The sequence below is a fragment of the Hemiscyllium ocellatum genome, chromosome 10 (assembly GCF_020745735.1).
Source record: "Hemiscyllium ocellatum isolate sHemOce1 chromosome 10, sHemOce1.pat.X.cur, whole genome shotgun sequence".
Classification (NCBI taxonomy): domain Eukaryota; kingdom Metazoa; phylum Chordata; class Chondrichthyes; order Orectolobiformes; family Hemiscylliidae; genus Hemiscyllium; species Hemiscyllium ocellatum.
The window spans coordinates 88671225-88694956 of NC_083410.1; the positions used below are offsets into that span (position 1 = coordinate 88671225).

The 23732-nt window shown below is 42.8% G+C and overlaps 1 protein-coding gene across 4 annotated transcripts in view; it reads right to left on the minus strand.

The window, feature by feature from the left end:
- The window catches only part of LOC132819499 (synapse differentiation-inducing gene protein 1-like), a 66033-nt gene that overhangs the window by 36687 nt on the left and 5614 nt on the right, over positions 1–23732 (minus strand). For 3 of the 4 annotated variants that reach the window (XM_060831046.1, XM_060831048.1, XM_060831049.1), the window contains exon 2: positions 8183–8762. In XM_060831046.1, the coding sequence (XP_060687029.1) occupies positions 8183–8665 (483 nt within the window). In that variant the 5' untranslated portion in view covers positions 8666–8762. Of the gene's footprint in view, positions 1–8182; positions 8763–13948; positions 14004–23732 lie in introns of those variants that run through there. The other variant, XM_060831047.1, reaches the window with a different exon arrangement.

Genomic DNA, 23732 nt, shown 5'->3' on the forward strand with positions numbered 1-23732 from the left:
TAATACATTCACGCCCTAGGCTCTTTGCCGACCAGCCTATGCCATGAAATCTCATTATGAATGTTTGGTGAAACTTCAAGCCCCACTAATGGGGCCAAGTTTATTTCTGGCTAGACAGTTAAAGAGAGGTTCTATTTTCCATCCTTTGGGGAAGAATTGCATTTTAAATGTCAGCCTAAGTGACTTGTGGCTTTCAGAGATCATAGGGCCGATAGATCAAAGTAGAGGCAATGGGCTAAGGGTATTATCACTGAACTGTTAACCCAGAGACCCAAATTCTACCCTGGGGACTTTGATTTGAGCCTTACCACAGCAGATGGTGGAATTTGAATTCAATAAGGAAATCTGGAATTAAGAATCTAATGAGGACTGAATCTATGGCTGATTGTTGGAAAAACTCATTGAGTTCACAAAACTGCTATCCTTGCCTGGTCTGGCCGACATGTGACTCCAGACCCACAGCAATATGGTTGACTCTTAACTGCCCTCTGCACAATGATGGATAGACAATAAATGCTGCACTAGCCAGTGAAGAGCAAATCCTGTGAATAAGTAAAATTTAATAAGCCCCTTATCCCTAATTTGCCAATCAGACCATGGGTAATCCAAATTTTACTTCCATTTCTCCACTTTAGTCCCATATCTCTCAATGACAAAAATATATCCCTTCTGAATTTCACCATTTTGAACTGATCTAGTATGATGCTGGTGGGTTGGGAAAGTTTCAGAATTTCACTTGCCTTTGAGGAAATCCTTGCTATCATGAACAGACCAGCTGTAATTTTAAAATTATGCTCTTTGCTCTTGAATGTCACCAGGAGGAAGTAATTTCTCTTGTTACTGTAATCTGTACTGTAGAAGAATGAAGGGGGAGTCTTACAGAAACACACAATTTTATAAGGGAATAGATCAGATAGGATCAGGGAGGTTGTTTCTACTGGCAGGTGAAACTAGAACTTGTGGGGGGGGGGGGGGGGGGGGGGGGGGGGGGGGGGGGGGGGTGTGCGGAAGGAGGGGAATAGCCTCAAAATAAGGCAGAACAGATTTAGGACTGAGTTGAGGAGGAACTTCTTCACCCAAAGGGTTGTGAATCTGTGGAATTCCTTATGCAGTGCGGCTACCTCACTGCATGTTTTTAAGGCAGAGATAGATTTTTGAACAGTAAAGGATTTAAGGGCTATAGTGAACAGGCAGGGAAGTGGAGCTGAGTCCACATAAAGATCAGCCATGATCTTATTGAATGGCGGAGCAGGCTCATTGTGCCAGAAAGCTTACGCCTGCTCCTAGTTTTTATGTTCTTAATCACCTCAATGAGGTCACCTTTTTATCCATTACAGTTACTCAAGGGAATACAAATGTGGTCTATGCAACCTGAAGCCTTTTTAGCTGGTGAATCTGCCTGGGAAGGGCTACATATTTTCTGAGGTGTGGTGCAAAGAACTGGGTGATTTGAAATAACTTGGGGTAGCCGATACTAAAGACTACATCTATAACTCTCACACAAACAATGCCACGTGCAGAGCAAAAGAATTGGAGAAATCTCTTTCAGAGAAAAATGAAGGGAGGATAATTGAGGAATTTTGACGGAATAATGCTGATCATGCAAGACTGAAATTTGTCTAAGATCCATAAGCTCAGAGGACATTGCCCAGCCTGAAGAGAGATTGGACAACTGGGATTATTTTCCTTGGAGCGGAGGGGACCCAGGGACAACATGATTGAGATGTATGAAATGACGAGGGTCATAGATAGAATAGAGAAGTCAAAAAAGAGCCTTGATGATCAAGGGCATTGATTTAAAGAAAAGGGCAGGATGTTTAGAGGGGATGAAAGGAAAAAAAGGTGAAAATTTGGAACTCACTGCCCGTAAGGGTGGTAGACGCTGAAACACCCATAACATGTAGGTCGTATTTAGATGCACACTTGCAGTGCCAAGACTTAAGGCTGTTTGTTTCCTGCTGTTGCTCTTGACTGGCACAAACTCAATGGACCGAAGGACATTTTTGTGTACTGTTGACCACTAGGAGTAGGTAACTCCTCTCAGTGACATTGTTTGATGGATAATTGTTGATTAGAATATCAAAGATTCTTCCCCTGCTTTATCTTTGATATTGTTAATCTTTTATGTATCTCCGATGCCCATCTGGGAGGATGGACGTGGTTTCAGATTATTATTCAGAGCAAACACTGACAGCTTTATGCACACACCACTGTCTCTGTACTGGCACAGGGTTTCAGCCTGGATTGTGGGCTCCAGTCTTTGAAGTGCAGGTTGAAGGCATGATCTTCTGACTCAGCCAATACCAACAGCACGGAGATGAAAGCTGATAAAGCTGTAGGAGGAATGGCTACGAAAGGTGTTAAGAAATTAAAAGTTCCAAGTGTTTAAAACAGAGACTCTGCATAACATTGCAAATATTCTGAATGGTAACTGCCTCTGAGTAGTCGCAAGAGAAGGCATGAAACACACGCCTTCTGAGAACGAAAATAAAATAATAACCTTCGCTATGGAGCTACCATTTGGGCTTAATAGACTCCGAAGGAATATATCTCCAAGAATACATGGCACTTATTCCTGAGAGCTAAGAGACACTATACAGAGTGGATTTATGAGGGATGAACAATCATTATCAGACAGCTACTTTGAGCAATAGGTAGTACTAGCCATTTGGGTGGCATGGGGACTCAGTGGTTAGCACTGCTGCTTTACAGCACCAGGGATCCACATTCGATCCCACCCTTGGGCGACTGTCTGTGTGGAGTTTGCATATTCTTCTTGTCTCTGCATGAGTTTCCTTCAGATGTTCCAGTTTCCTGCCACCGTCCAAAGATGTGCAGGTTAGGTGGTGTGGCCATGGAAAATTGCCCATATAGAGTCCATAGATGTGTAGGATGGTTGGGTTAGCCACGGGAAATTTGGTATTATCAGGATTGGGGAGGTGGGTCTGGGTAGGATGCCCTTCAGAAGGTTGGTGTTGACTTGATGGGCCAAATGGCCTACTTCCACTTTGTAGGGATTCTATTTCATGCTGCTATAAGGCAGCAACAACACTTATATTAAATTCTACTAACAGAATTCTGCCAACCACACCAATGACTGTACGAACTGCAATGCTGCTGCAATGTCAGGCCTGCAGACCATATTAAACAACACATCCCTTTGGCTGTTTCCAATAGGTAGGCTACTAACTATAAGCAACCAGCCTACAGTTGCAAAACTCAGAATATAATGTATTATGTTGAATGTGATTTTGTGGTTGGACAGCGCTTGGTGAACAATTCTTAATGTGCTGCCAGCTAAACTTTTAACTAATTTAAAACTATCTGGCTGACTTGCAAAGTAGCTCACATACTCTTGTTAGAATCAGTATATATTCATGTGGAAGACTCTGCAAGTTAAGGAGTAGGTACAGGGATTGCACATGACATATACAGGTATTGCAACGGTTTTGAATTCAGCAAGTGCCTGGGGAGACTGGGTCCCTGGTGATTTCTATAAACCAATTGGCATTCTTTTCTGAGAAGTAGAAATTGTTGCAGGATGAAAAGATTTGCTATGCTGCCATTTTTTCAGCAATACTCATTATCAGTGAATTAATGGACACTGCACAGACACAAGAAGCTGAAGGAGACGGGAAATGGGAAGCAGACACAGGCAGTTATAGATCTACTAGTTCTACCTTAAATCCCATAAAATGCATTGACTATCTGAATGAACAAGACAATAATAACAACCTGGTAAACAGTAGTCAGCATGGGAAGATGCTGGTTGGTTAACATGTCAAATTTTTGATGAGTAACAACTTTAGTGTAGCTGAACTCAATGCCAAAAACTAATTGGATAATAAGAACACCAGACACTTTAATGTGTTAGGGATAGCAATGGGAATAGATTGCAATAGATCAAAAGGCAGACCTAAAAGGAAAATGGGATTGATGCAATCAGAAAAGAAGTCGTAACTGATTGAAAACTGTTGCCATTAACTTAATGCTCAACACAGACAGTGAGGCCAATAGCATGGTTGGATAACCTATGCAGCAGAGGAGACTAATGTTGTCATGGGACACTTCAGAGTCCCAGTCATGCAGACTGTTGTTGGAAGTTCCCAGAAACTGGAAATTCTGCTGGGCAATTCTCCTGCACTCATATGCCCCTGAAATAATTCAAAATGGCAGAGAACAGGGAGAGTATGGTTTCCATTGAGTTACCTGGGACCAATAAAAACTACAGGTGAAATATTAAGACCAATTTATAGCACCACCTACTCACCCAGCTATAGCTTCCCTGAATATTTCTGACAACAACCCTGTCCTGACTAGATCCCTCAACCCAACCCAATGCGATTCCATCCTCTTGACATAGAAACCCCTCCTGTCACTGGTCTGAAATCCCAGCACTAACACCACATTTTCCCTTGAGCCTTAACTCCCACTGGCCTCAACATCACCCCAATCCTCTACCACCTCTGACCCTGACATAACCACTCTCACTTGGCATACCCACAGCATACCATCACTTACCTGGCACCCTAACCCCACACTTGCCTTAAACATTTACCCTTTTACAGCAGTCTGCTGGATATTGAAATCTCAGAACTTGGCACACAGTCTGTTGTAAAAAAAAGGGATCTGGCTCGACATTCCATGATTATCCTGCACTACAGGGGAATCTATGTCCAGCTACACTCTGCATTCCTAAAGGTGCCAGGATCACCACTCCTAGATTGGAAGAGGAAGCTCATTACTAAAAAGTAGAGTAGCAACCTGATTCCAATATCTGGGCTATTGTTGCCACCACAGTAGATTGGAGATAGGGGCAGCCAATTATGAAACAGAACTCTAGGTAGACTGCACGTTGAGAACTGGATCCAGTTCTGATCACTGAAACAAGGGAGACATTTAAATGGTGAAGGCAGCACATTGAAGAGCTATGGGGCAGATAGCTCAGACACTAGGTTATGAGGCAGACCAGAAATCATTGGCTTATTTGCCTGGAGAGGTGGTGTCTGAGAAAAATAGATTAGAGTCATGGGGGTGGAAAGTGTAAATTATTCCCAGCTTTAATTTAAAGCAATACATGGGTTCAGGTTAGTAAAAAACGTACATTTAAGACAGACCATTATTTATGAAGAGTGATCAATGCCTGGAATATGTTTAGACAGAGCAGTAGAAAATTCTCGTTATTTAAACAGATACTGGAGGTGGGAAAGGTGGATAATTTTATATAGATGTGTATATGCGCACATCATCCTCATATCTGCATGCTTACAGAGACAGAGACATACATGTCCTTTGAAAGGAGCTACCCAATTAGTTCCACTCTCCTGCTCTTTCCTCACAGCCCAGGTACATGCCATTCTAAAGTAAACATCCAATTCATTTTTGAAATTTATTGTGGAATCTATTTTCACCAGTTTTTCCAAAGAGTTTGTTCCAGTTCTTAATTTTTCAATCTGCGAAAAATAGTCTCACCTTGCCTCTAGTTATTTGTTCAACAACCTTAAATCTCTGTTCTCTGGTTAGATGGTTGAAGGTATTTTTGAGGTTAAATGGTTAAATCGCCTCATTTAAATTCAGAAAGCTACAAAGTTTTTCAGGGAATGACATTGTTAACATGACTTCTTCCTACAATCAACTCCCACACAGTAATTACTGGCAATCTGATTCATATCACAGAACTGTGTTTGCTTTCACTTCCATCAAAAAAAAAGAATTTAATGTGAGAACCGAAAGGTAATTCTATGACTTCAATAATAGAACAGTTCATCAATCTGGTCTTGATGATAATGACTCCATTTTTGACTGAGTTGAAAATGTGTTGCTGGTTAAAGCACAGCAGGTCAGGCAGCATCCAAGGAATAGGAAATGCGACGTTTTGGGCATAAGCCCTTCATCAGGAATGGGCTTATGCCCGAAACGTCGAATTTCCTATTCCTTGGATGCTGCCTGACCTGCTGTGCTTTAACCAGCAACACATTTTCAACTATGATCTCCAGCATCTGCAGACCTCATTTTTTACTCCATTTTTGACTGAGTTTAGTTTAATAGGAAGAGGCTGGAGGGAGCCCTGACATGACTTGTAAATGTGGCTCTGGCTCAGTGAGCTGAATTCTTACTCTTGAGCTAAAAGGTTGCAGGTTCAATATCCACTGCAGAAACTTGAGCAGACTAACACCCCAGTGCAGCAGTAGATTTGTGGTACTGGTCAGTGGGTGTTGTCTTGTGGATGAAACATTAAACTGAGTTCTCTCTGCACTTTGACATGGACAGAATAGATCCAATGAGGTACAGTGAAGTTCTCTTCAGGTTTCCTGGGCAATGCTTATTCCTTGACCTAACGCACATGACCTGGTTCTTATCCTACAGCTGTTTATGACTGCCATGTTCCCCTGTATTGTGAAAATTATGCCACTTCAAAAGCACTTAATGGGCTGTAAAACTCTGCGGGAATGTCCTGGGGTGGTCAAAAGTGTGATATCACTGAAATGTTATGGTGCGGAAAGAGGCTATTAGGACCATCATCCCTGCACTGGCTCTCCCAATGAAAAGCAGGAATTAGTGCCATTCTCCTGCCTTTTCCCTGTACCTTTACACATTATTTCTTGTGTAAATAAATAGAATGCCCTCTTGAATGGCACAACTAGATTGGTGTCACCGCACTTTCAGGCAGTGCATTCCAGACCTGAACAATTCATAGTTATTTGTTTAATGATCTTAAATTTCTGTTATCAGCTTACAAGGTTAAGGAGATTTTCTGGAAGTTAAATGGATAAATTGCCTCATCACATCGCCTTTGCTTATTTTCCAAATCACTAAATATGTGCCTTTTCATTCTTGATCTTTTATAATCAAGAACCAGGCAGTAGAGTTGCTCAGTGGTTAGCATTGCTGCCTCATAGCACCAGGAACATGGGTTTGATTCCACCCTCAGGTGACAGTCTGTGTTGAGTTTGCACATTCTCCATGTATCTGTGTGGCTTTCCTTCAGGTACTCCAATTTTCTCCCACAGTCCAAAGATGTGCAGATTAGGTGGAATGGCCATGGGAAACATGGGGATAGGCTGGGTCTGGCTGAGAAGCACTTCAGAAGGTCCGTGCAGACTTGATGGGTTGAATGGCCTCGACCTACATTACACAGAATCTAGGATTCTCTCAGTTTCTCCCTACCCTCCCTCCCTCTCCAGCCACCTCACAATTTAGAAAATTTCTACCACATTGCTAAGCCTTCTTTTCACCCAGGAGAACAACTCCAAATTCTTTGACCTACATTCATAACTGAATGTTTTCATCGCTGGAACCATTCTTATAAATATTGTCTGCACACTCACATATCCTTCTTATAGTATGGCACCCAAAACTGTGCACAATACTCCATGTGAAGCCTAGCCAATGTCTTAAACAGTTTTGACCTAACTTCCTTGCATTTGTAACTTTTGTCCATGTTAATAAAGCCCAGGATGCTTTATGCTTATTAACTGCTCTCTCCACCTATCTGGCCACCTTCAATGATCTGTGCACATATACACTTTGATACAACAGTGCAGCCTTTCTTGTTGGACTAGACACATACTGCTCTAGGAAACTCTACCCAATTAAGGAACATTTTCCCTTCACTGCTCTTCACCAGTATCCTTGGTTGGGTAATTGAAAAATCACTCATTAAAACTAATCTCGCATCCAATTGGTTTGAACATTTGTACCCAAACATATTTGACACGCAGTCCTGCTTCTACTTGATCCAGGTCCCTGTTATCACCAAAACATCAGACTCCCACATGGTGATCTGCATCTATAAACTCCCCAATCCTAGTAATGATAAGCTATACTCTATGAATTCACACACATGCACACTAACGCTGATTTAGAGGGTATAAATGCAAGTTGTTATTTAAAAAAAAACTCGTTCCTAAAACCCCTTTCATTATTCCTCAGTGAAAGTGGGAAAATGTACACTGAAATCTGCTCAGTGAACACAACCTTCAGTACATATTGGATTGTTGACAATTTTTACAACACTGTCATGGGCCTTCCCAGCTTCTGGCTCTTTAGCTGTGAGAGATCTCTGTCCTCTACTTATCCAGCCCATCTCTGACTCCCTTCACTTCACTGTTTGTCTATCAAGCATTCAGCAGCTCAAACCCAGGACAGAGTCTGAGGTAACAATTTGAAAAATGTTTCCTACCTCCAGCTCTTGGAAGTCATCCTCATCATCCACATCGTAAGACAGGGTTTGGACTTTATTGTCATCAGCTGATAGGTCGATGAATTGGCTGTCTCCAAAATCCAGCCCATCCTTTGTGGGGGACCTGCTTTCAATGAAAGTTGTTTCACAGCAATCTGAACTATTGCTCTCACTCCAGGGTCTCAGCATGCTCTCAGAGTACAAAATGATATTGGGTCGGTACTGGGCCTCAACGCTGTGCTGCAAGGTGCTGGGGTTGAGGACTTGTTGCTGGCCAGAGTCATTCCTGCTCCTCTCAATGTAGTTGTGAGATGGGAAGCTCCCCAATATGTGTTCCTGGTATTGAGGAGCTGAGTAAATGGATCCCAATCCATCCTTGCCATCTATTGCCAAGTCTTTGGTGTTGATTAGACCATTCCTCTTCCCAGTCTCATTGGCTGCTTTATGACTCAAACTCTTGCTTTGCTCCACAGGATTCTCCATTTTTTTGTGTCACCTCTTGATTGTTTTGACTTCCCAATGCTGTCCAAGAGGAAAAGTTATTTCAGTGGCACCTGCATTCCTCTTCTAGATCTTCCTCCTGATGAAAGAACAGAATTTTTTTTTTGCTCATTACTTCAAAACCAAGTTAAGACTCTCCATAGATTCCTCAGAGTTACTAGGCCCTCAATTCCCTCCCTTCCCAAAGTTTCTCAATTTTCAGGTCTCAAATCAACAACTCACTTTTATAAAAAAAAAGGGGCCTTTAATGCAAAATAAAAGGCATGAAGATGCTTCAAAAGGAGCATTGAACATAGTTTGAGGCTGAGACACAGAATGAGGTATTAGGACAGATGACCAAAAGCTCGGCTAAATAATTAGGTTTGAGGGAACATTTTAAAGAGAAAAAGAAGAGGCAGGTGGCAAGCAGAAAGGATATTCAAAATCTGCCAATGGTAGAGGAGGTAGAAGTGAAGGGTTTGCATAAAAGGCTGCATGATCATGTGGTCACTGGAGGCTGTAGTGAGGCTTGAAGCAATAGGAAGACTTTAAAACAATGTTAGACCATGTAAGGGTATTGGGGAATTGGAATCTGGTGCAATTGGGACACAGGCAACAGTATTTTGAATATCTTCAATTTTAGTCTTCAAAATCATGGAAACTTAGGCTTGTTGAATTTTGCCCTGTTGATTGTGCACTGATCGGGTGATACCTTTGGAGATCATGAATTAGGCCAGGCCTTTTTTTTTTAACCCCCCCCACCCCCACTGTTGTGGGTAGTGCTGGTTTGCAGAAGAGCAAATCAGTATCGCAGTGGAGGCCTCAAACAGGTATAAGGCCGATTATTTGCATGTGGTAAAGGGTCTCAATTAATAGACAGAGTTTTTGCAATTTAGCAGTATAATAGATGGTGCACTTTTACCGTGCACTTCCTGGCTGCCATATTGAAAGTTTCAGTTACTCTGCAAAAATACATGCACTGAGTGATCGATTTCCTATGTCATTTTTCTTTATATTTCATTTTACAGTTAATATGAAGGTCACTATTGTATTGCCAGGGAGCTGTTTTACCATCATGTCACAACCACTGGTTGAAACTGGGCTAGTTCACATCACCAATCCTTACTTGTGGATTTAAAACAAAAATCAACCTGCACTGACGAGTTATGATACACCTCTTGGGCAGAGGAGACGAGAACCCAGGCCTTCTGGTTCAGAGGTTGGGACGAGAGCCCTTTGAAATAAAGTTCTACAGAAATTTTAACTCATATCAGTGGATTCAGAGTATACAGTGCTTACCTTTGCACCATAGAATGCACCAGTGAGTAACATCTAGTGTATAGATATTTTAAACCAACCGATTCAAATGCATTAGGACAGATGGCTAGAGGAGACGGGATTTGAACTCTGGTCTCCTGGCTCAGAGAAAGGGACAACACAATTATCCCTTTATTTTTAACTAACTTGTTCAGATAGGTTATGACACACCTCTGGGGCAGCAAGAATTTGAACCCAGAATCTTCTGATTAGAACGTAGGGACATTACCATATCTAGGAGTCAGTCTATTATCTACCATTAATAATTAAACATTCATATTGTCTCAACTAGAGGCAATTGTCTTATATAACAAAGCATAATTAATTGCATGATACGATTGGGTATAATTAACATTAACTAGCTAGGAAGAATTACAGCGAGGAGAAGGCAGGATGACATGTTTGTTTCCTCAGGATTTTGTGCAAGGCTGCTTACTTTTCACCTAGAGACTGTGACAGGGCATCAAACTGAGTGGAGCTCAAAGCAGCTCAACATTAGCTCTTTCAGAATGATACAAAAATGACTGTTCCTCACTAGTCGTCTAGATATTACACACACAGGAGCTCCCTTATTGGTGGGTGGCACGGTGGCACAGTGGTTAGCACTGCTGTCTCACAGCACCTGAGACCCAGGTTCAATTCCCGACTCAGGCGACTGACTGTGTGGAGTTTGCACGTTCTCCCCGTGTCTGCGTGGGTTTCCTCTGGGTGCTCCGGTTTCCTCCCACAGTCCAAAGATGTGCGGGTCAGGTGAATTGGCTGTGCTAAATTGCCCGTAGTGTTAGGTAAGGGGTAAATGTATGGGTGGGTTGTGGGTCGGTGTGGACTTGTTGGGCCGAGTGGCCTGTTTCCACACTAAGTAATCTAATCTTATTACGGAAGTTTTGAATTGGCCAAGCCAACTGGTGTTCTGCATCGTGTACTTTTGGACATATTGAACTTATAATACCCACATATGCTTTGTGAAGGAGAACTTTGACAGCCAAAAGATGACTGTAGACATTAGTTCAGTGGATCAGTAATGAGACTTGTGGGCCAGGGGGTAGTTGCGAATGCAATAGGTTGATGAAGGTGAGGGTGAAAGTGATGGGAGGATGGAGTGTATAGGTGGGAAGGAAGATGGATCGGTCAACAGGGCAGTACTGAGTTGGAAGCTAGGGACTGGGATAAGGTGGGGGGTGGGGGTGGAAATGAGGAAACTGGTGAAATCCATGGGGTTGGAGGGTCCCAAGACGGGAGATGAGGCATCCTTCCTCCAGGCGTTGGGTGGTTAGGGTTTGGCGATGGAGGAGGCCCAGGACCTGTATGTGGGAGGGGGAGTTGAAAGACCTTTCAAAGACCTCAAGAACCACCGCAGGACCAACCCGGACAGCCTGGCAATGAAAAGCAAAAGCAGAAACCTGACAAAGAAGTGACATTACTTGATCTGGCTTTTTACAGCAACCAATTTGATGTTAGATGCAAGGTCACCCACTAACTATGTTAAAAGGAATGGAACCCTTTGTGATTTCAGCACATCTTCCCTCTAAACCATGTGCTTGCTTTCAAACCTTGGAGAAGTCACTAAGAATTTCCTTGCCCTGTGTTACAATGCAGGACCAACACGGTCACATAATAGGATGAGTACCAGGGATGAGTAATGTTTACTTTTAAAACTGCAAGAACCAGGAACTTACTAAGAGAATAAAGCCACATGATTCCATGGATTTGAACAACAGTAAACTTTACTACACAACATTGGAACAGTGTTATAAACCTACAATATATTGTATTTTCCAACTCCTTCAGATTAACAAGGCAAATGAGTAATAGACTGTCACTGAACTCCTCAGTCCAGAACAAATAACAAATCTGATCAAGCCGGAAATGTTTATGACACAATGGATGAACAAATCTCATTAAGCCTGACAGGGGATGAAAATCCTCTTTTTTTTAAACACGCCTTGAAAATCTCTCTCAAGAGCCTTCCATCATTACTGCACTCGGTCGAGTTGATCACTGCCCCTTCCTGGGCCTCCACTCCCCTGGACTCAAACTGCATCCCATCACTCATTCATAACCATAACTCCACTAAACTAAAACTGCCTCCAGCTTATTCCACTTCGAGATTCATTCTTGCTCTGTGGTATCTAGCAAGTACAGCCTGAGAGTTTTCAATTCACACACTCTAATCTACACTGATGTCTTAATGCTTGTAGGCTTCTTACAAGTCCCTCCTTACTCCCCCAAAACAGATTCATTCATTCATTCAAAGTGGTAAAATCGTTGACTCTGACTCTTGACCCCAGCATTTATCCCGTTGTTAGAATTTGCTCTAGAACTCTGACAGCTTAAAGCCATCCAACTGCACTGGACTCCTTCTCATGACCCCTACACAGGATCTGTATAGTTCAGCTCCCTTCCCAACAAAGCAGCTACACAGCACCATTTTGAACACTAAGTCAGCCTTGCTCCCTGAATTACATCCTTACCTCCCTGCCTGGAACCTTTCAACTCCTTTTCAGTGATCAACAATTTCCTGGTGTACCCAATCAAACAGCTTGCTATAGACCCTGCTCCTACTTCAGGGCAGAATTGCATGTGAATAACATTTTGTGCCTCCCCAATTCTGGTCATTCACTCAGTTGAGGCCATGTTAAACTCCTAAAAAGCAATAATTTAGATTAGATTCCCTACAGTATGGAAACAGGCCCTTCAGCCCAACAAGTCCACACGAACCCTCCGAAGAGAAACCCACCCACACCGATTGCCCTCTGACTAATGTACTGAACACTATTGGCCATTCTAAATTGCCCATGCATCTGGCCTGCACATGTTTGGACTGTGGAAGGAAAACAATGCATCCTGAGGAAACCCATGCAGACATGAGGAGAATGCGCAAACTTCACACAGACAGTCACCCAAGGCTGGAATTGAACCTCTGTCCCTGACACTGTGAGGCAGCAGTGTTAACCACTGAGCTATCTATGCCACACCATGGCTGTAGCTGAGAACTGTAACCAATTCTGGGCGTCACACCTCAGGAAATATGCAGCAAAGCTTTCGGAGAAATTTATTAGAATGCTCCATTGCTGAGGAAATTACATTTATATACATTGACTAAAGCTGCAATAATTACTATAAAAGGCAAAAAAAAAGAGATGAATTAATTGGTGGTGTTTGAAACCATCATGGGCGTAGACAGGGCAAAAGAAGAAAATCCATCTCCAATGGCTGTAGGATTAATAACCAGAGGACACTCATCAAAAAGGTGACTAGCAAAAGTAAAAAACAATGACAGCAAACAGATTTTTTATGCAACAACCAGTCAACATGAGAAGTATACGAACAGAGAATGATGGAATTAGATTTCAACGGCAGTCTTCAAAAGGGAAAAAGATATTGTGAAAGAGGAAAAAAGTGTGGAGGAGAGATCAGGGAATGGGACGCCCTGAATTGCCCTTTGAAATAGCTGGTGCAGACTCGATGGGCTGAATGGCCTCCTCCGGTGTTATTCTATGCTGTGATACACTCAGTTTAAAGCCTGGAATCACTGGTGAGACTTGCCTGGGACATTAGGAATGAGCAACAGGAAATACACAAGTAAGAGGAGGGGAGTCAATATAAAAGGATGGAGGAAATGTTTATAGAAATGGTAGACAGAGAATGGCAAGGGAAGGGACAGAGGAAAATAAAAACTTGAGAAGGGGAGGCAGAGACAGAAGGAGAATACTAAAAAGGAGAAGCTAGGGAAAAACCACAAATATTGACATTGGACAATAATGGGAAGGAGAGGATAAAATAGTCAGGGTGGAGGGTATATGAAGGTATGATGCCTGGCAGAATGAAAAGGGTACTGGGGCACTAGGGAAGGGAATAGAGTATAGGCTAGGGCAGAGGAGAGGAAGGGAGCAGAAATTAAGGGAAGGGGCTTTGCAGCTGTTGAACTAGAAATATAATTGAAAGTCTCTATCTGAAACAGTGACCTACCTTCCACGACAGATACTGATTTACCTACTGCACACTTCCAGTATTTTCTATTTTTACCACATCTTAATCACAGCCATTGCCGTCGTCAATTGTGTCTGACTCGATTATAAATAGAGGCAATGTGAAAAAGCCATAAATCGAGAATGGTTTATGCTACCAGTCAGAAAAACCTTGTAACTCACGACTGGCAAATTAGCTGTTCTTGGGCAAAATGAATGATGTCATTCAGTACATATGCTCTGTATACAAACACTGACATTGTTTTTATACAAACAGGACAACTGAAGTTCTATGAAATGCTATTGTTGTTAGAATTTTAAATGAATTCATTAAGATGTGAAGTGTGTTACTGGCAGGGTCGCTACTCCTTGGCCAACCCTTGATATTTTGGAAAAGCGATGGGGGGGCTATTTTTGTTCAGCCACCGCTGTAGCATTTGGACAGAGTGGTTTGTGCGGGCACTTCATGGGCAGTTGCACTAGCGTGGGACTGGAGTCACCTATCAGCCAGACTGTTAAGGTCAAAAGATTTCCTTCCCTGCAGGACAGGGAACCAGTTGGGTGTTTACAACAATCCTAGAGCTTCATGATCATTTTAACCAGTGTTTTAAACAAAAACTTTGAAAAACAAATGTAGTTCAAATTTTCAAGCCTCAGTGGGACGGTTTGAACTGACATTAGCTTGATTATTCATCCAGTGAGTTTCTGCATCACTGTTCTCCCACTGATGTAATTACAAAAATACTTTATCAGTTAAATTGCTTTCTCTTCTCAGGCGACCAGCATTTCCAATGTTTCCATTTCATTGGTGACATAGGTAGAAACCTCAGCTAATAATGCCTCAAATGGTAAACAACGTCCTTGAAAAGCTAATTACAACTTCAAGCCTTCCCTTAAAATCTCCAGTTCTCTTTGAATGCCTAAACTGTAGTAAAAACAGAGTTAATTGATTTATTTATTGCTCATCCTTAACTGCCCTTGAGGTGTTGGTGATGGGCTGCCTTCTTGTATTTCCCTTGTCCACATGGTGAAGGAACACCCACTCATTAGGAAAGGAGTTCTAGGATTTTGACCCAGTGACGAACAGCAATATATTTACTTGTTTACACGTTTGCATTCTATCTGGATGCATCCCATCGTGGTTTGGCAATCGTTCTTCCCAAGACCACAAGAAACTACACAGAGTTGTGAACACAGCAGCCTTCCATCCATTGACTCCATCTATGCTTCCCACTTTGGGAAAGCAATCAACATAATCAAAGACCTCTCCCATCTCAGCTATACTCTCTTCCATTGGGCAGAAGACAGAAAGGTTTTATACTCGTATAAATAGATTCAAGAACAGCTTCTTCCCCACTGTTACTAGGCTTCTGAATGGACTTCTCAAAAGTTTAAATTTAATGTTGATCTCATTATTTGTACATCTTCTGTGCAGCTGTAACATTGTATTCTTTGCTCTGTTGTATTACTCTGGAACTTTATATGGTGTGATCTGCCTGTACTGTATGCAAAACAAAACTTTTCACTGTATCTAGGTACATGTGACAATAATAAATCAAATCAAAAACCAAGTCTTGATTGTGTGTGTAGCCTGGAGAGGAACTTGCAGGTGGTGACACTTACATGTATCTGCTGTTCTTGTCCTTCTAAGTGGACGAGGTTGCATATTTGGAGGATACTGTTTAAAAAACCTCGATGAATTGTCACAGTGCATCTTATAGATAGTATACACTCTGCACCAGTGATGCAGGGAACGAATGTTCAACATGGTCCATAGGTTGGAAATCAAGCAGGCAGCTTTGTCCTGAATGGTGTCAAGCGTCAATGTTGTTGGAACTGCACTCATCCAGGCAAGTGGGATGTATTTCATCACACTCCTGACCCGTGCCTTGTGGATAATGACTAGGATTTGAGGAGTTAGGAGCTGCAGTAGTCAGTATTAAACTGAATTGGTACAGTTCAGTTTCTTGTCAACCATAACTCTCGGGATATTAATAGAACAGGATTTAGTGATGGTCAGTTTATTGAACGCTAAGGGACAACAGTTGGGAGTGGCATGTATATAGCTTGCCACTTGTCAGCCCAAGCCTGAATATTGCCCTGGTCTTGCTGCTTCAGTATCGGAGGAACCATGAATGGTGCCGAACATTGTGCAAGAATCCCTACTTCTGACTTATGATAGAGAGAAGGTCATTGATGAAGCGGCTGAAGATGGTTGGGCAAAGTCAGAAAGAGAGTCCAAGTTTTGCTGTCCATGGATGCTGTCCGACAAATATTGTCAGCAACTTCTCTCTACATTTGATTCCAGAATCTGAAGTGTTTTGCTATTATATTAGTTGAGACCTATTTATGACCAGGATAGTATGGGAGCGAGCTGGGATTGGCCAGATCCCAATCAGCAATGTACCAGGAGCAAGTTAGTCAAACAATAGCTCTGCACTTGAACCGGAATCAATGGCTGTATGGGCCATAGATTCCTTTGTGTGGCTCACAGGACTTCAAAACCATTTTGATTCCAGTTCTCCTTTCCAGTTGGTACAAATTCAGTTGGGTCCTTTGTAAAAAAAACCTAGTGCAGGGAAGTGGAGATAATGAAGCAAGTTGGCCTCATTTTACTCAGGATAAAGGATCCATGACTGTTGAATATTTGCTAGGCCACCTTAAATCCTGCCACTGACTGGAAAGCTGACAGGAACACTGACACATGTGATTTGTTGGCATTGGCAAATGCTCAAATCGTTCCTTGTGCCTCTTTAGTCAGGGGAAGGATGATTTTTCTTGCTCAAAATAGAAATGGTTGCATATTGCCACGGTTGGAGGATTTGAGCAAGAGAGAGATGTTCAATAAGCTACAGCTGTTTTCCCGAGAGCGTTGGAGGCTGAGGAGTGAGGACCCTATACAGGTGTATAAAATCATGAGGGGCATGGGTAGGATAAATAGACAAGTCTTTTCCCTGGGGTGGGGGAGTTCAGAACTAGACGGCATAGGTTTAGGGTGAGAGGAGAAAGAAATAAAAGTGACCTAAAGGGCAACTTTTTTCATGCAGAGAGTGATGCATGTGTGAAATGGACTGCCAGAGGAAGTGGTGGAGGCTAGTACAATTGCAACATTTAAAAAGGATATGGGCCAGGTGCTGGCAGGTGGGACTAGATTGGGTTGGGATATCTAGTCAGCATGGAGGAGTTGGACTGGAGGGTCTGTTTCCGTGCTGTACATCTCTACGACTCTATCTAGAGAGGGGATCTGAAATCGGTCTCACTCACCCTTGAGCGTAGTTGAAAATCCAGGTAGAGAATTGCAAATGCCAAAATTGGATCCGCTGAGAAAAGAAACTCCTCCTCATCTCCATCTTAAAAGGGAGGCTTCTCCATTCTCAAACTAAGTCACCAGATTCCCACACAAAAAGGAGAAATATCTTTTTGCCACCTATCCTGGGAAGCTTCCTCAGCATCCTTTAATAAAATCACCTCCCATTATTTGAAATGGAGCAGAGGGCCAATTCGCTCAATCTTTGACTAATGCACTAAGAACTAATCTAGGAATCAACCCACACAACCTTCTCTGAACAGCCTCCCAGGCAAGTATATTACGCCTTAAATCAGGAGTTTAAAATTGTATACAATATTTTAGCTGTGGTCTCACCAACATTCAAAACCATGCCAGCAAGTCTTTGCCACTTGTTAAACTCTGCTCCCCCATGTAATAAAGACAAATGTTTCTCCTGAGTTGCTTGTTGTACCTGCAATACTAACCTTTTGTGCAGGCATCCAGTTGCTTCTGTGCTACAGCAGTTTGCAGTCTCTGGGTAAAAACAAGGACTGCAGATGCTGGAAACCAGTCAAGGGGTGGAAATGTTGCAGTGCAGCATTGTGCTAGGTCAGTGTTATGTCTGCCTCACATGCCAACAGCTCACATGCTTCAAGCAGAAAGTCACGCTGGAAGGTCTAAGGGGAGTAGTGCTCAGTAAAGTCCAGGTAAACACCCTTCAGGCAGTGAGCCTCAGCACAGTAACTAGAAGGCAACCTCTGATACTAAACCAGGGGCTTGGACGCAAATCAGTCCTGCACCAGTGTTCGGTTCCTCCCAGCCTAGGGGTAAGGAGCTGAATGGTGGGTATCAGAGCTGGTTCTCTCAGTCGTATTGTAAGCCTGGAACGTGATAAAGAGAGATTGAGTGAGATAAACGTGGTTGACAGTTCTTCGTGCTGGTGTAGGAAGTGAGTGATCAGATTGTGCAGAGGGCATGCAGGGTGAGTAAGGTGGGATGTTGAGTGGGCATGAGTGGAGAAGTTGCTGTCTGTTACAGCGAGAGGTAGAACATTAGCCTTGATGGAAGGTGGATGTACTAGTAAAGACAGAGTGATTGTGAGGTAGCAGAGAAAAGATGGCAGCACTTACTCTGGTGGAGCAGAGCAAGTCAGAGACTGTGGAGACTGCACAGTGGGAACCTCAGACCAAGCTGGCATAGTTTGTGGTCTTGGTCTCCAATGGCCTTGATCGGCTGCACAATGACCTTTTCAATATGGTGCCAGTGCCAGGGATCCTGGGTAATCCCAGCAGTGGCTAGTACTTCTCCCCATTCTCATTTAAATATCACGAAATAATGCAAAACAAAAATCACAACAAATTGATATTTGTAAGATGATACCAGTGTTGAATTAATTTCAATCTGCAAGTAATGTAATCTAAAAAGATAATCCCAAATTATACCAATCTGATAAAGATTATATAAGAGAAGTGGCAAAAAAATTATCAGTAAGCAAATTCTTCAGGTCCTCTTCACAACTTGATTGCCAAATTGCACAACTTTTTACAGCACTACTCGAGCTTCTAAAAGTAATGCACGGTTCTTTATCTTCCAGGTAACTTCAAAGAGATCTGAAGGATTTCTCTCATTATTCCCCATCTATTGAAGGTTTTTGAGTCAAGCTGTGGCTGTTCAGGAACACGAGGCAGCAACTTAAACCCAATTGACTTCCTTACATTTGCCACAGCCTCCTTCAGTGTTTTCCCTCTCCCTTTATCTAAACTACTCCTTGCCCTCCCTCTCTCACCCTTACCTTCCTTCATCATTTCTTGCCCCCTCCCTACCTCTCCATGTCCCTCCATCACCTCCACCCTGTCACATCGCCATGTGCATCTCAGCGCTGGGTCTCTATTCAGATGAACGGCTAGCAATTGGTTGCCTGCAGTGACTCATTGGCAACACTAGAAACAGAAAGGGGCCCTGACGTATTGCCAACTGGAGAGGGACAATATTACAGTAAGGACAATGACATCCACCTGACCACCGGAAGTTCAAGACTTGCACAGACCTGGCCTGCATTCAGTTCATGTAGCACACCTTGATCTCCCTCAGCAAAACAGGATTGAAACTCAATGCTTTGATCCATCATTTCAGAATCATGGAATTGTTACAGTTAAAAAGAAAGGCCATTTAGCCAAGTGTGGCCAAACTGGCTCTCAGCATTTTAACTTAGTGCCATCTCCTGACTTTTCCCAATAAACTGGTAGATTGTTTTTATTTAAACAACCTAATGGCCTCTTAAGTGCCTCAGTTAAACCTGCTGCCTTTGCACTGCCAGGCAGTGCATTCCAGGCCTGACTATTCATTGCATTAAAAACAATGTTTCTCACTACACATTTGCTTCTTTGGCAAAACATTTTAAAACTGTGGCAAATGAAAACCAAAAGAACTACTGATGCTATAAATCAGAAGCAAAAATAAAATTGAGGAAGGGTCATCGGACCCGAAATGTTAACTTTGATTTTTCTTCACAGATGCTGCCAGACCTCCTTAGCCTTTCCAGCAACTTCTGTTTTTGTTAAAACCATGCCCTCTGGCTCTTGATCATTTTTGGAGCAGGCATGTTTTTCTCTAGCTACTCTGTCCAGAGCCTTCGTGATTTCTATCAAATATCTCAGTATTCTTCTCGGTGAAAAACTCTCTCAAATCTTTCATCATAACTGAAGCGCTTCATCCTTGGTACAATTCTTGTATAACCCTTTTGCATTCTCGCCAATGTATTCACATTCTTTCTATTGTATAGTGCCAGAGCTGTGCATAATACTCCTGCTGAGTTTTAACCAGTGTTCTATATAAGTCACTAGGACCTTCCTGCTCTTGTACTCGATATCCCTATTTTTGAAGCCGAGAATACAATGCTTGTTAACAGCCCTCGCTACCTGCCTTGCTACCTTTGATGACTTGAGGTAAATACATTTCAAGGTCTCTCTGCTCCTGCACACCCTTTAGAATAGTGCTATTTGTTTTACCCTGTCTCCAGGATCTTTGTACCAAGATGTACCTCACACTTTTCTGCATTGAACTTCCTGTACCATTTATCTGACTGCTCCACCATTGTACAAATTCCATAAGGGTGGCACAGTGGTTAGCACTGCTGCTTGACAATGCCAGGAACCCAGGTTCAATTCCAGCCTTGGGCGACTGTCTGTATGGTGCTTGCACATTCTCCCAGTGTCTGTGCGAGTTTCCTTCGGGTGCTCCGGTTTCCTCCCACAGTCCAAAGATGTGCAGGTCAGGTGGATTGGCCATGATAAATTGCCCATGGTGTTAGGTGCATTAGTCAGAGGGAAATGGGTCAGGGTGGGTTACTCTGCGGAGGGTCGATGTGGACTGGTTAGGCCAAATGGCCTGTTTCCATACTGTAGGAAATCTAATCTAATTTTGGAAGTCCACACTGCCCTCATCTTAAAATTCTCCCATACATGCATATATAAAACTAAAAGCAAGGTTTCCAATAGTGGCACCTGGGGAACTCCACTACAGACCTCCAACAAGCCTCAAAAATACCACTGACCATTACTTGGTTTCCATCCTTTAGCTAAGTTTGTATCCCAGTTGCCACAGTATCTCTTATTCCATGACCATCACCTTACTCAAGTCTGTTGTTCGGTCCTGCATCAAAAGCCTTCTGGAGGTCCACGCACACCACATCAACTACATTTCCCTCATCAATTGTTTCAATTACTTCTTCATAAAATGCCAGCAAATTAGATATGATCATCTCTCCAATCTGTGATGAAGCTTCCAAATCAATTCACATTTTCCCCTACATTTTATTAACTTTAACAGAGTAATTGTTTCCAGAAGCTTTCCACCCCTGAAGTTGACCGGCCTAGCCTGTAATTGCAGAGCTGATTTATAACACTTTTGTTTTTGAATAAATGTTAATTTTCACAATTGGATTAAATTCCCTACACAGTATGGAAACAGGCCCTTCGGCCCAACAAGTCCACACCAACCCTCCAAAGAGTAACCCACCCAGACCCATTTCCCTCTGACTAATGCACCAAACACTAAGGGCAATTTAACATGGCCAATTCATCTGACCTGCACATCTTTTGTGACTTTGGAAGGAAACCGGAGCACCCGGAGGAAGCCCACGCAGACACAGGGAGAAGTGCAAATTCCACACAGACAGTCACCCAAGGCTGTAATGGAACCTGGGACCCTGGTGCTGTGAGGCAGCAGTGCTAACCACTGAGCCACTGTGCCACCCTCCAATCAGCCCACACCATCCCCAATCCAGGGAAGATCAAAAGATTACTGCCACTGCTTCTGCAATAACCCTCAGCTTCATGCTCACTTACATCATTATCTTCAAGTGTAACTCATCTAGTCGCAGTCTCATTAACTTTAAGTGAAAATAACTTATCCAATTGCTGCACCTCTATTTGAAATCCTTCAGTCCGCTCACCGTGGCCTTGGGTAGCCTTTTGCCTCTGTATGTGAATACCCGTTTCAGTTCCTTTAAAATATTTAAAAGTTTAAAAACAGAGGACAACGATCACTGGCTGCTGTGAGACTGACAGTCCCTCCAGGACACAGCAAGAAGGGTCACTGGACTCAAAAAGGCATATAGAGTCCTGGAGATATATACAGCATGGAAACAGACCCTTCGGTCCAACCCATCCATGCCGACCAAATATCCCAACCCAATCTAGTCCCACCTGCCAGCACTCACCCATCCAGATGCCCTTTAAATGTTGTAATTGTACCAGCCTCCACACCACTTCCTCTGACAGCTCATTCCATACACATACCACCCTCTGCGTGAAAGAGTTGTACCTTAGGTCTCTTATATCTTTCCCCCCCTCACCCTAAACTTACACCCTCTAATTCTTGGGTCCCCCACCCCAGGGAAAAGACTTTATCCTATCCATGCCCCTCAATTTTGTAAACCTCTATAAGGTCACACCTCAGCCTCCAAAACTCCAGGGAAAACAGCCACAGCCTGTTCAGCCTCTTCCTATAGCTCAAGCTCTCCAACCCTGGCAACCTCCTTGTAAATCTTTTCTGAACCCTTTCAAGTTTTACAACATCTTTCCGATAGGAAGGAGACCAGAATTGCACGCAATATTCCAACAGTAGCCTAACCAACATCCTGCACAGCCACAACATGACCTCCCAACTCCTGTACTCAATACTCTGACAAATAAAAGGAAAGCATACCAAACATCATCTTCACTATCCATCAACTTGTTTTCCCTCTACAGACGCTGCCAGAACAGAGTTTCTCCAGTAATTTCTGTTTTTGTTTCAGATCTCCAGAAACCACGGTTCTTGTTTATACAAAACAACTGGTATAGACATGGGCAAATCCCTGCGGATTAAAAGGGAAATATACACGTCCATCAAGGATGACACTGAGCTGGTGTAAAGGAACTCAGCGTCAGAGGTTCGGATGGAGCTGGAGCCTGGTCTTTAGAGTTCCAAGATGCCCTCTCTTACCATCCTTTGTTCAAAATTTGTTGCTGTTCACTCACAATAGAGTGTAGGCCTTACATTGCTACAGATCTCCTCCCTTTTCAACCGTTGTAAGAGACTTTGTAAAGGGATCAAAAGGAAGACATAATTGGGATTCCAATCCAGGAGTTGAACAGTTGAAAGACTGGAGACAATGCCTGTGGACAACAACTGATCACACACCTCAAGCTCAGAAGCCATTGAGAGACATCATTTTTAGTCTCTTGGGCAGTTCTCGGAGATTCCTCCAGAATGGTGACAGGAGGATGGGACACAAACACATGAAAGTTTACAGTTCGAGTTGTTTTCACCTTGTGGACATTGTTGTGGTCATCTCACCCTCTAAACATGGTCTAGAAGAAGCATATACAAGATAGGAGTAAGGCAGTATGGTGTTTATGTTACTAGAGTAGGTATCCAGAGGCCTGAATTAATACGCCACAGAATCTGCATCAAAATATCACAAGGGTAGCTTTGACAATCAGATGAAGGACTTTTGCCTGAAACGTCAATTTTCCTGTCCTCAGAAGCTGCCTGACCTGCAGTGCTTTTCCAGCACCACTCTAATCTTGACCCTGATCTGCAGTCCTCACTTTAGCTTAGTTTTGACAATCAATTAGTCTAAAACCAAATCGGGAAATAAAAAGATGACACCAGTCAAAATAGTTACAAAGTTGCCAGATCATCATAAAACAAACTGGTCCACGAATGCCCTTTAGGTGAAGGATACCTGCAATCCTTGCCTAGTCTGCAACTTCAGGCACACTCTGACACTGTTGACTCTTAGCCTGACCTAGTCCAGCTAGCCACTCATTAAGGGAGAAACATTCACATTCAGAAAATTTTAGAAAACTAATAAGAACACAGCTAGGCAGGTGAACACAAGACAGAATGCCTTAGAATCTTTACATGGTATCATTCCTTCAAAAATTACATTCTTAGATTGTACAATTTACTAGGAAATAGTGTGACTGACTCTGAATGCATTAGGAGATTGGAACTGGGCTCCTTTCCC